Source organism: Enhydra lutris, unplaced genomic scaffold, assembly GCF_002288905.1.
Source record: "Enhydra lutris kenyoni isolate GAN:26980312 unplaced genomic scaffold, ASM228890v2 scaffoldscaffold78, whole genome shotgun sequence".
Lineage (NCBI taxonomy): Eukaryota > Metazoa > Chordata > Mammalia > Carnivora > Mustelidae > Enhydra > Enhydra lutris.
In genome coordinates, this window is record NW_019154162.1 from 3759372 (window position 1) to 3772198 (window position 12827).

Here is a 12827-nt window from a genome sequence, read left to right on the forward strand (position 1 = left end):
GAGCCTGATGCGGGACTCGATCCCAGGACGCTGGGATCATGACCTGAGCCGAAGGCAGCTGCTTAACCAACTGAGCCACCCAGGCGTCCCAGCAAACTACCTTTTGAGATAGATCTCAAAGATTTATCTTTTTACCTAATCCAATGTGATAGATGTTTAACAATCACAAAACTTACTATGATTTACTAGACTTCCCTTATTTGACCTTGGCTCTCTGGCCCAGCGAGTGTGGCCAAGCCAAGGGGCTCACAAGACTGAAGTCAGAATTCTTTACGGTTATTGGTTTTACTCTTCCACCCAGCCAGAGACAAACTGACCCAGTGAACCAGGGAAGAAAGAGACACACATAGACACCCACGGCAAGAGCGAAATTTTGTGGGGGTACACTTCTGTATCCTCATCACCAGACAATCAATCCAGGCCTGATAGCCGCCCTCTGAGACCTGAGACACAGGCTGAAGAGGAACATAAACATAAACTAAATACACACTCAAGCAGAAAGCTTCAAGTTTTCCCAAGCTTCAAACACAGCCTCCAGCTAAACCGCTACATGGCAATTTCAAATTCATCTGTAGGATGTGATTCTCTAGGTTACCAACTTCCAATCCAATCAGACCCAATGTCCCCTGTTCCCAAACTTTTTTTAGTTTTTCAATTAGCACACAGTAAAACTGGTAAGTGGGTGGGTGGGATTGGTTCTATAATTTTAACACACGTAAGGATTTGTGTGACTACCACTATAATCAGGATATGGACCAACACATTACCCCAACATTACCCTATGCTCTCCCTTTACTGTCACACCCTCCTCAACCCCTGGCACCCACTGATCTGCTCTCCATTGCTATCCTTTAGGCTTTCTAAAGGCACCATACACTATATAACCTCCTGAGATGGGTTGATTTCACTCAGCACGTACCTCTGGAGATTTATCTAAGCTGTTGCACACAGCAACCATGTGTCCTGTTTCATGGCTGACGTAGCGTTCCAAGGGACGGATGGACCCGTTTGTCTGTCTGGTCACCCACTGCTGGGCATTCTCCAAAACTCCAGGTTTTGGAGACTCTGACTAGAGCCACTATAAACATTCAGGAGCAGGTTTTTGTGTGAACCTGAGCTTTCACTCTCTAGGATGTATGCCCAGGGGTGGGCCTGCTGAGTCATATGCCAATTTTCTAAGAAACTGCCCAACTTTTCCACAGTGACTACATTCTGAGATTCCTCTGGTGATACATGCCAGCTGCTCTGGCCTCTCATCGGTATTCATTATTGTCAGTATTTTTTTCATTGTAGCCACTGTGATGTGTGTGAAGTGGCATCTCATCTCATGGTATTAATCTGCATTTCCCTCAGGGCTAATGATGTGGAACATCTCTTCCAATGCCTCTTGGCATCTGCACAATCTGTCTGGTGAAATGTCTATTCTTGTCTCTTGTCCATTTTCTAACATCTTTGCCGCTGTCAGAATGTCTAACTGGCAATCAAATGAATATGTCTAAAGCCTAACTCCCACTCAGCACTCTTCAAACCTGTTCCTTCTATGGCTTTCAACATCTCAATTAATGGCCACTCCTTCCTTCCAATTACTCAAGCCCAAAACCTTACTGCTGTCCTTGATTTCTCTTTCTCTCAGATCCCACATCCAGCCTGTCAGCTTCACCCTCACAAGACATCCAGAAGTAGATTACCTTTATTCTTACTCTTGTTGGGACCCATCTAGCTGCTTCCACTAGACCATGCCTCTTTAAGTCTATTCTCAGTAGAGCAGCCAGGACAGTATTTTTATAGCCATAAATGAGATCACGTCATCCTCTGCTCAAATCCCTCAAATGGCTTCCCACCATAGTACAAGCCAAAGACCCTACAGTGACCTATGTGGTCCTATGGCATTTGGCCCACACTCCATCCTGTCTGCCTCTCTCAATCCTTAGCTTGGACTCTTCTTGTCTATATCCCTCCCACCACCTTGCTGGGTTGGACCATGCCAAGTACTCTCCCACCTCAAGACTAATGCCCTGTTCCTTCAAGCTGAAAGACCTCTGATCCCTACCTGGCTTGCTGTGAACACCTCTAGTTATGTTCAGACATCCAGGAGCACCAGAGAGGCTCTCACTGCACTGAAAAGAATGGATGCTAGGGCCACTTTGGCCATATTTTGAATATTCTATGTGAAAATGCCTCTGATTTCATTTATTCAGAGAAATCTCTAATTTATACCTCTTAACTTATCAGGGCTCCCCCTTCACTTGTTTCATCAAAAATGATTTGTCTTGATTACTACTCAGCAATAAAAGGGAAGACACTATCAATACATGTAACAGGGATAAATCATCATGCAAAGTAAAACCAGGTACACATAAGAAAATACATACTATATTTCCAGAAAAGGCAAACCCACAGAGACAGGAAGCACCTCAATGGTCCCTGGGGCTGGGGGTGAAAGCACTGACTAAATGAGTATGAGAGAGAGGTTCTAAATCTGGATCACAGTGACAGCTGCACAAGTTCACAAATTAACTAAGAATCGAATTGTATGCTTATAAAGGGTGGATTTTATCAGTGGATCAGTATCAATATAGCTATTCTTTAAAAAAAGAAAAAAAAAGACTGCCTGCAACACTTGGAGAAGTAAAGCTTCTATAATATATTAAGAATCAATACTTCGGGCTTCAAATAAAACGAACACCACTACAGCAAGGACTTCAGTGCTCCTGGTACAGTTTTCATGGCACTACAAACCGGTGGGTTAAGGGTAAATTGAGCTGCAACAGTAAGATGGAGGAAAGAGGGAAATACCATTTTCTGAATGATTACTCTGGGCCCATGACTGAGGAAGCTATGAAGGGATACACCCATCCACCTCCCACCCTCACGCCCACCCCCATAAGCTTATGATTTATTTTAAAACTCGAAGCAGCAAGGCTTTCTAGCAAGACAGATACACTACACAGCAGTCCTTCCCTCAACCCAACAAGTGGAAATCAATTTCTGTCCCTGCAATGAGCAGGCAGCTCAGCTCTCAGCCTGCTTACCTGGTATGGTATGGACTTCATCCAGGATCATGAGGCCCCATTCCTGAGTTTTGAGCCATTCCATGACTCGCTCAGCCTCCCAGGACCTTTTGGTGGTGTGGCCCAGCATGGAGTAGGTGCTAATGGCAATGGAGCAGCCTATGGGCTTGTCCTTGGCGTCGGAGGTGAAGCGGCAGATCTGGCTGTCGTCAATGGTGGACCACATCTTGAATTGGGCTTTCCACTGCTCCACAGACACAGCGGAGTTGCCCAGCACCAGACAGCGCTTTCTCACAGTGCATGCAGCTGTCACGCCAACCAGGGACTTCCCAGCACCTACGAGAAACCAAAGGCCAGGTTGCAATGGATACAGACAGACAGAATGACCCATCAACACATGAATCTGGGCAAATTACCTGTAATAATCCTCACAGCTGATATTCTGGGGCACTTACTGCTCCAGAGCCTGTTTTCTTTCTTATAGAAAGAAGATATGCCCAGCTCACGCCGAACATGAGAATTAAAAGAGACAAGCCCTAGGCCCTACCCTAACATTTTCCATGAATTCAGTTCAAATGTTGAAATCTCAAAACAAACCAGAGGTGAGTGACACTCTTATTGTTGCCATTTTGAACATGAGAAAAGGAAAGCTGAGGATAATGTGCCCAAGCCATGGGGAGGTGGTGCTGCTGGGGCACATGGACTGCACATTTGAGCGCTCAGTAAAAGGCAGCTGCGACCACAGGGCATGCTGAGCTGAGAGCTCAGGAATACAGGAAAGGCGGACATTACTGGCACAGACAGAAATGAAGTTCCAGGGCTTCCAAGTTTACTATCACCCACCATTTGAAGATCAAGATAAAAATCAAGCTCTTCCTTTAAACAGAAATTCTTTTCTTACCAGGCATGTGCATCAAAATCTCCCAGGCTGATTTAAAAAAAAAAAAAAAAAAAAAAAAAAGAAGAAGAACCTAAAGGCACCGGCCTCTCCCCTGGAAATTCTAACCTCCTTAAGTCTGAAGAAGGGCCCCCAGGTGAATCTGTTATGACCTCTGGCCAAGAACACTGGTCAGGACCTGACATGACTTAGGACAAATGATATCAGACAGGTAACAAGGGGGCTATACTGCCCCTTCTTAGACATGTCCACTGTAATAAGCCATCCAGGAACAAGCAAGCGAAGTTTCTGTGCTAGGAGGTCTCTATATACACACGACTCACAAGACTGATTGCAAGGAACAAGACCCTAACCCCAGTGTTTAAAATAGCACCTTCCCCACATCACTAACTGCTGATCCTTCCCTCTTCTCCAGTGCCCAAGGTCTGACACATGGCTTAATTGATTTGTTTATCCTCCGTCTCTCTCTACCACCAAAACAAGCTCCATGAGATCAGAAGTGCTATTCTATCCACCAATATATCTTCACTGCTGAGGTCAGCACTCTGCACACCGCAGGCACGCAAACTTTTGTTAAGTAATGAATCAGGGAGCCATCTGACCTTCACTGTTCCCTGTCCAGGTGTGATTTAGAGAAAGGCACACACAGGAGAGTGAAGGGAAGCTGGCAGACCAAGACAGAAGAGCCTGACCACCTTCTTCACACAGGTGTCACTCACCACAAGGAAGCACAATGACCCCAGAACGGGCACGTCCATTCCCGAACATCTTCCGCAGGCTCTTCTCCTGATAAGGTCTAAGGACAGCTGTGGGTTTCAGGTCAATGTTGATATCAGGGTTAACAGAATCATTCCGGAAGTCATATTCTGCCAACAGAGGGTACTCCAGATGGATGCAACGTTTCTGGAGTTCCTCAATCATCTCCTGGGGAGTGAGCATGGAAGAGGTTTTATAATCTTAAATCCAAACCAAGCTGATAAACTGTACATAATCCAAGGGGCCATTTTCTACATCTCTCTAGGACTTGTGAAGACTGCCACACCAGCCTGAGGAACAGGACACTCAGGACTAACTCCATTAGGAGGCTACAGCCCACAGATGTCAAAAAGGAGAAAGCAATACAGGAACAGATGGGGACCCGGTCTCCCACACACTGCAGAGACCATGCAGGGCTGGGGCAGCTTAGGCAGGGATACATTCACTAACCTGCTTAACTTCAAAAGACACTGTCTGGGTCTCTTCTTCTTCTTCCTCATCCTTGTCCATTTGTTCATAAAAGTCAAACAGGTCTGTGGGGATGTCAGATTTACTCTGTGGATCTGTCACCCGGGAAGTGGAAGGCCCACCACTGCCTTCAGCAGTCTTGGCAATCTGTAAGAGCAAGGCGGGTCTATGGCCATACCACCCTGAACGCGTCCGATCTTGTCTGTAAGAGCAAGGCGGGATCCAGACCTCTGTATGACAACAAGCCCTCCTGCTACCAGGCAAGAGCCAAAGTTTCAAGGGGAACTGTAGCTGTAAGAAGACTGTAGGGTCCCAAGGTTGCAAACGCTAAACTAACCAACCCTGAGAGAGCTGACATCCCAAATGCTCCCACCCCAGAGGGTGACCCAGGAGGCCACATACGGCAGACTTGCTGGTGAAGGTCTCTGTGATGAGCTCTGTAGCCTCCCCCTCGGAGTTCCGTAGACGGCATTCCCGGATCACTGGATCCTGGAGAAGATGCTGAATGACATCAGGGTGGGAACTTTCAACAAAATACCTGCAAGAGGTGATGAAGGAGGTGACTAGTGACCAGTACACCATTTCCAGAACGTTCTGTTGCTTATTTGATCAGATGGTCTGGAAATAGTGGCTTTGTGCCTCTCTCTGCTCTTACCCTCCCACAGCCTTGGCCAAATCTGAGCTATGAGCTACTGGCCAAGATATAGCAAATAAGAAGCAAAACCCTGCTTTAAAGTCAAATAAGGAGGGGTCTGAATCCCAGCTCCACTGCCAGGGGGAACACAGTAGCCAGTGAATGAAATTTCCAGTTTTGGTCACTTCATTTTGCTTATTCCTTTTATCCCCTTACTCAGGAGAGTAGGTGCTAGTGAAGACAGACGGTTCACAGACATGTGCTCCTTGCCCCCTTCTATGAGCAGAGTGAATGTGCCATGGTGGGCCTCTCACAGAATCCCTTACCTGTTGTGCTTCAGGACCAGCTTGACTTTTCCATAGCTGACAGTACACAACTGCAAGGAGTGACATCAAACAGGCACAATTAGCAACACGAAGCTCATTCAGGACACATTCACTAATGGGCATGTCTTACTACTTTACCAAGTGAAAAGTTCATTTTACTTTAGGAAAGCCCAATGTGCAATCCTAAAGAGGTTAGTTCAACTAAACTGAGCTTTTTCTTATTAACCTCTACTTTTGAGAGTAAAACCTTGCTCTTGCCTGGCTCTTTCTGATACACATCCCTTGATTTATAAAATGCTATACAAAATCTTTCTTTTATTTTCTTTTCCCCTTTCTTCTCCATTCCCACAGGCCCCACCCTAACCCAACAGTTCATCTAGCCACACCAGCATTATTATAGCAGCCAGCACAAACCTGGCAGAGTGAGGGTTCAGTAATGGCTGCATAAATTAAATGCAAAGCCTCCCAACCTCCTCACCAACGTTCCTATTTCCCCAACTAGAATGTAAGCTTTTTGATGGAAGAGAATATAGCTAAAATCTTCCAGGTTCCCAATAATCTTCAGAATGGAACGCAGGAGAGGTTGTGTGGTAGCCATGGAAATTTGACACTCGGGCTGTGGCCTGCTCCTGATGCTGCCCTTCTGTATCTACCACTGTGTTGTACCAACACCTACATTCCTGCAGGCAGCTCCCAACCAAGACTGAGCAGAGACAGTGCACTGATGCAGGGTTCATTCCAGCAAGGTGCAAGCCCTTCTCCCTACACACCTTTCCACATCAGGAGAAGAGAGAACTCTTACCAGAGGCCCTGTCGGCTTCTCTGAGATTGGATGCTTTACTGTACTGGATGCCTGTGGCACTCACCTGCCACTCCAGATTTGGGGGTCTAAATCCAACTCCCTTTAGAACAGCCAAGGACAACAAACGTCACTGTCCATCTCTATTGAAAGGCATTCATCTATCTCTTAGATAGATACAAACCCAAGCATGTTCAACTGCTCTTCATATGGAACCCTAGCCACTTCAATACTTGAAGTTCTTTTTGACATTCCCAAACAGAAATTGTTGACTACTGGTCCCATGCAGTATTCAGCCCTAGAGAGTTTACCAGTTATACTAGTCTACTCAGCTGCATTACAGAACACCACAGACTGGGTGATTTACCAACAGAAACATTTCCAGAAGTCGACAATCAAGTTGCCAGTGATTAGTTTCTAGTTAAGGCTCTCTTCCTGGCTACCTTTTCACCATGTGCTTGTATGACCTCTTCCTTGTGCACACACAAAGAGAAAGAGAGCACATGAGCTTTCTGGTTGACTCTTCTTAAAAGGATGCTAATCCTATTGGATCAGGGCCCCACTTCTGTGACCTCATGCAACCTTAATTACTTCCTTATTCCAAATACAATCACATTGGGGATTACAGCTTCAGCATATGAGTTTTGAAGGAGTTTTGAAGTTTTCAGCCAAAAACACCATTCACTTTAGGCTGCATTCCCAAATAACCCTGGCCAAAAGGGCTGAATTAGTATCCCCAGTGTATTAGTACCCATTGTATCAGAAAAGTTCATGGAGAGTGTGGCCTCAGCATGATCACCACACTGGATCCAGAAGAGTAGAAGCTGGGGTAATCAGTTATGCGTGCTCCCCACATGAGATCTGAATGGCATTTTCATGACTGCCACAGGCTCACAATGTGTAGCATCTGTCTCCACTATTATTGCATTAACAAGGAAGGCAAAAGAGCCAGCCTTAGCCTCCACTTGCCTTAATAAATTGAATAATTCCATCAGGGACTCCCGTCTTGCTGAGCTTCCTGAGGTACTCAGTGATGTCACTAGTTTGTAACCCAACACTGACAGCTGCATACAGGGAGTAGGCAGTTAGTTTGTACTCATGCACGTGGGTTGGTCGGCACACTGGCTCTGCAATGGCCACCAGGAAGTCTTGAGCATATTTGTAAACTGGAGAGAAGGCTTCTAAGAAGATGTGGCCATCAGGAGCCTAAGAAACACCAAATGGACACAACAGACAAAGAAATTAATGAGCTGCAGAGAGTATCAGACTCCTTCCCAGATCATTATCCAGAAAAGAGAAGCTGCCCACAAAGTGATCTTTAACACCTGGGATGTTTTTGTAAAGACCTACTTTAATCAGATACAAGGAATGAAGAGACTAGAACAGGTTTCCAAAGTCAGTAGCTGCTTCCCAGTGTTCTTCACAGGGAAAGCTCACCTCATTGGCTATCCTCAAGGTACCTTTTGGTCAGGTTCTAAATGAATGTAGAGTATTAATTACTTCAAGTTAAGCAAAAGAGCTGCCTAGCATGTATATAACTTCCATTAATTTTTTTAAATGGGGAACTAACATATTACACAGTACATGGCATTTATTTGGTAATAAAAAAGTATTTCGAAGCGAGTGGTAGAAATAGAGGGAAGGTGAGTAAGAGGAGGGCTGGAGATGAAGGAGCCCAAGTCTGGTCTAGCCAGCACATGTGTGCCACACCTGTGCATTCCTATATGCTCCAACATTATGTATGAAAGCTCTCTCCCGGCCAGCTCTGGAGAGTAGTACCCTGCCTTTCTATTTTGGGTTTACAAACTCTTAGTCCTGCCCTAGGTGAGGGTATGCCTACCACCCAGAGAGGCCTCGAGGTGTGGTCGTCCTTCAGCGGCATCTGCAGTCTGTAGTCCTTGGCTCCATATTCATCCACTTTGGTGCCAGACTCATCCACCTGCTTCCCGGCCGCCGAGGGGACCGCTTCCTGAGAGTCGTTCCCAGGGACGTCGTCTTCATCTTCTTCCTCATCCTCGTAGTGCCGCTTCTTGGATTTCTTCTTATCTGCAGGTACGGACACAGAAGTGAGCCGAGCAGGAGGAAGCGAGGGCTCTTTCCGCACTGCCTAGCGGCATTTCGAGGAAGCCGGGCAGCTGCCGTATTTCACAAATGCCACACACACCTACCCAAAAGCCACCTGCGTGCCGCTGGCGTCCTCTCCCTCAAATGCCTCCCACCCGGCCCACGACACAAGGCGCCCAAAGGTCAAGGATCTCCCCCGCCCCCCGCGGCCTGTCGCGACAGCATGTACAGTCCGCGAGACACTGTGGGGTCGGCAGCCGCTGCGAAGCCCAGAGCAGCTACGACACAGGACAATATGGACAGCGAACGCAGGCAGGCCCCAGGACGCCCGCGCCACGTCTCACCGCGATCCCCCCGGTCTCTTTTGCCCATGGCAGCGAAAGCACCCAACAGCGGGTGCCTCCGGGTCCCTGCGGCGGATGCTCTCAGGGGACTTCCCCTTCACACCGGAAGCTCCTTCGGCAAACGCACAGGAAGTCCCGCCTCTGAGCCGCGGGTCGCGGGGTGGTCGGGAAAACTTCGCGACTGCGTTTTCTCCGTCCTGTTCTTCTGCTGCAGGCCTTTTCCCCTTTCCATTCCTTCCTGTAGTTAGTCAGTGAAATATTTATTGAGCATGTTTATGAGCGTCCAGGCACTGTTTTTAGCCGCCGGGGTAGGACAGTGAACAAAGTAAGGCCCTGGCGTCTGGAACGTAAATTCTGAAAGAGACGTGGGCGCAAAGAATTAATGGCGTTAAGAGCTCCGAGAAGAAATAAAACAGGGCTCAGAGTGACCTCAGAACGCCTGCCTCTCTCTGGGGTAACTTCGTGATGGACATTGGGGAGGATATGTGTTGTAATGAGCACTTTGAATTATATAAGACCGATGAAACCTTATATGTTAATTAATTGAATTTAAATTTTTAAAAATAAAAAATTAGAGTTCACAGGGAAAAAAAAGAATGCCTCTCTCAGCTGGTGTTATTGGAGCAAGAGTTCTGAAAAAGTGAGGCAGTGTCCTATGTAAATCCCAAAGGAGAAGCAGTGTGAGCCTAGGACTCGACCACACAGATTTGGTCTCCAACAGGAAGCTGAGAGGGGAGCCATGTGGCTGCAAGAAGTGGGGGAGAAGACCCAGTACCTACTACTATACATGTAGATTAGTGGTTCTCAAAGTGGGGTCCCCTGCCTGGATCAACATCAGATGGAAACGTTCAAACTGATTAGAGAGGCACAAATGCAAGTATCAGGTCCCACCGCAGACCTACTGAATCAAAACTCTAGGGACACAACAGTCTTGTCCTCCGCAAGATGCTGATGGTCAGGTTTGAGAACCACTGATGTAGAGCCTTGTAAGCTATTGCAAAAACTTTGAATTTTATTATGAAATAGAAAACTGCTGGAGATATTTGAGCAGAGAAATAACAATCTGATTCAATATTAAAAAGTCACTCTACACTAGCTGCTGTGTTAAAGATAGCCTTTACAAGGTCAAGGGCAGCCATTGCAGCACTCCAGTTGAGAAATGCTGGCTTTATTAGCGTGGTGGGGTAAAGGTGATGAACAGTGGTTCCAGTCTGAATGTATTTTGAAGGTAGAGTGGGAGTTGCTGACTGAGCGGTTATGGAAAGACAGAGAGGAATAACTCCCAAGATTTTTGGTTTCTGCAACTGTAAAAATGATGTACCTTAAAGAAGGTACAGGTTTCAAGGGTGGGTTCTATACACACTGAATGTGAGTGGCTATCTTAGTCCACTTGAGTGCCATAATAACATGCCACAGACTGTGTGACTTAACCAACAGAAATTTATCTTCCTACAGCTCTGGAGGTTGGAAGTTGAAGATCAAGTCCTGTTCTCTTCCCTGCTTACAGATTATCACTTTCTTGCTTTCTTGCTGTGTCCTCATTGTGGGGTTGAGAGAAGGGCAAGAACTGTGTCTCTTCCTCTTCACCTAAGGACACCAGCCCTTCCAGATTAGGGTCCCACCCTTATGACTCCGTTTAAATTTTATCACTTCCTTACAGGTTCTGTCTCCAAATACAGTTCACAATTTCAGTTAGGGCTTCAAACATATGGGTTTTGGGGAAAACATAGCAGTGTGCTAATAGACAATTAAATAAAATGTCAAGAAGGCAGTTGGATGTAAGCCTGAATTACAGGGACCTAGAAATGTAAGTTTGGGAATTGTCAACCTATGTATGGTACTGACGCTGTAGAACTGTTGGAGGGTACTTAGGGAATGAATGTAGGTAAAGATAAGTTTGGGATACATTTTACAGTGAGGAGGCTTGAAGGTGGAGAATTGGGGCAACACCAGTCAAGGAGCAGTCAGAGAGGTAGGGAAATAAGGAGACTTAGAAGTACTGCTTTCATATGATGGCATTTCAAGGTAGAGGAAGTGATCCCCTGTGTTAAACACTGCTGATCAGCTGAGCAGCTGAAACTCAGCCACAGAATTTGCAACGCAGAGATGAGTTCTCAGCTAAATGGTTTTCAGTAAATTGAAGGTTTTTTGGTCCCTGTTCTAAATGAATTTCACGCAAGAAGTGGAGGAGCCATAGCTTTAAAACTCGATTTTCCACTTTTCTATCTTCCATCTGATTAAATACTACATGCTATGTAAAAGTCTTGGAAAACAGAAAAGCATTGTGAAGGCTATTTAAATCATACATATACCACCCTTAGGTATTTACATTTTGGTCTATTTTCTTCCAGGCTTTTTCTCCTGTAAGTAGCTGTTTTTACACCAAGAAGATGTTACTTGGACATATGATTTTATAATCCCCCTAACTTAAGCTTTTTTCACCCTTTGTTAGAATGAGTATTTAATAACTTTAATTTTTCATGGTATCACAGTATCATGATTTATTTAGCCAAACCCAAATTTGGGGGGCACTGGCATAGTTACAATTTGTCCTATTATAGAAGTAGTTCTGTGATGACTAACATCGTGTATAAATCTTTAAATGTATCTTGGATTATTTTCCCAAGTCAAGTTCTGAGAAATAGAAATACTAGGTTAAACATATGGCCTTTTTAAAAGTTCTTACTGCCAAACCTGCTTAATTTTAGTGAAGGAGGTGATGAAGAAAAATGACTAATATAATGTTTTCATAATTAAGAAAATATTTTGTGAACTAATATTTGATAAGAATACTCAATGGGGAGAGTATAATCTCTTCAATAAATGGTGTTAGAGAAACTGGATAATCACATGCAGAAGAATGAAATTGAACCCCTTACACTACTCAAAAATCAACTGTAAGTGGATTAAAGACTTAAATGTAAGATCTGAGACCATATCCAACTCCTAAAAGAAAACATAGTGGAAAAACTCCTTGACATTGCTCTTGGCAACAATTTTCGGATGTGATACCAAAAGCACATGCAACAAAGGCAAAAATAAATAAATGGGACTACAATAAACTAAAAAGTTTCTGCATAGCAAAAGAAACAATCACAAAATGAAAAGGCAATCTATGAAATGGGAGGAAATATTTCAAACTATATATCTGATAAATGGTTAATATCCCAAAATAGATTTTTAAAATTTGATAGAATTAACTCAACTCTATAGCATAAAAATAAACAATCCAATTAAAAAATGGGCAGAAGACCTGAATATTTTTCCAAAGAAGACATACAAATGGTCAACTAACACATAAAAAGATGCTCAAAATCACTCAGCATCAAGGAAATGCACATTAAAACCCTGATGAGCTATCACCCCACACCTGTTAGAATGGGTATAAGATATGCCAGATTTTGGCATGGATGTGGAGAAAAGGGAACCTTGGTGCACTGTTGATGAGAACATGAATTGATGGAGACACTGTGGAAAACAGTACGGAGGTTCCTCAAAAAATTAAAAATAGAACTACCATATGATCC

At 44.8% G+C, this 12827-nt stretch overlaps 1 protein-coding gene across 1 annotated transcript in view; it reads right to left on the reverse strand.

The window, feature by feature from the left end:
* LOC111160876 (ERCC excision repair 3, TFIIH core complex helicase subunit) overlaps positions 1-9410 on the reverse strand; it is a 25293-nt gene extending 15883 nt beyond the window's left edge. Inside the window, exons 1-8 of the mRNA XM_022524266.1 lie at positions 9301-9410; positions 8733-8938; positions 7862-8098; positions 6094-6143; positions 5536-5671; positions 5116-5280; positions 4629-4833; positions 3033-3347 (exon numbers count right to left, since the gene is read on the reverse strand). Coding sequence (XP_022379974.1) covers positions 3033-3347; positions 4629-4833; positions 5116-5280; positions 5536-5671; positions 6094-6143; positions 7862-8098; positions 8733-8938; positions 9301-9328 — 1342 coding nt within the window. The 5' untranslated portion in view covers positions 9329-9410. The remainder of the gene's footprint in view (positions 1-3032; positions 3348-4628; positions 4834-5115; positions 5281-5535; positions 5672-6093; positions 6144-7861; positions 8099-8732; positions 8939-9300) is intronic.
* Between the last annotated feature and the right edge of the window lie 3417 nt (positions 9411-12827).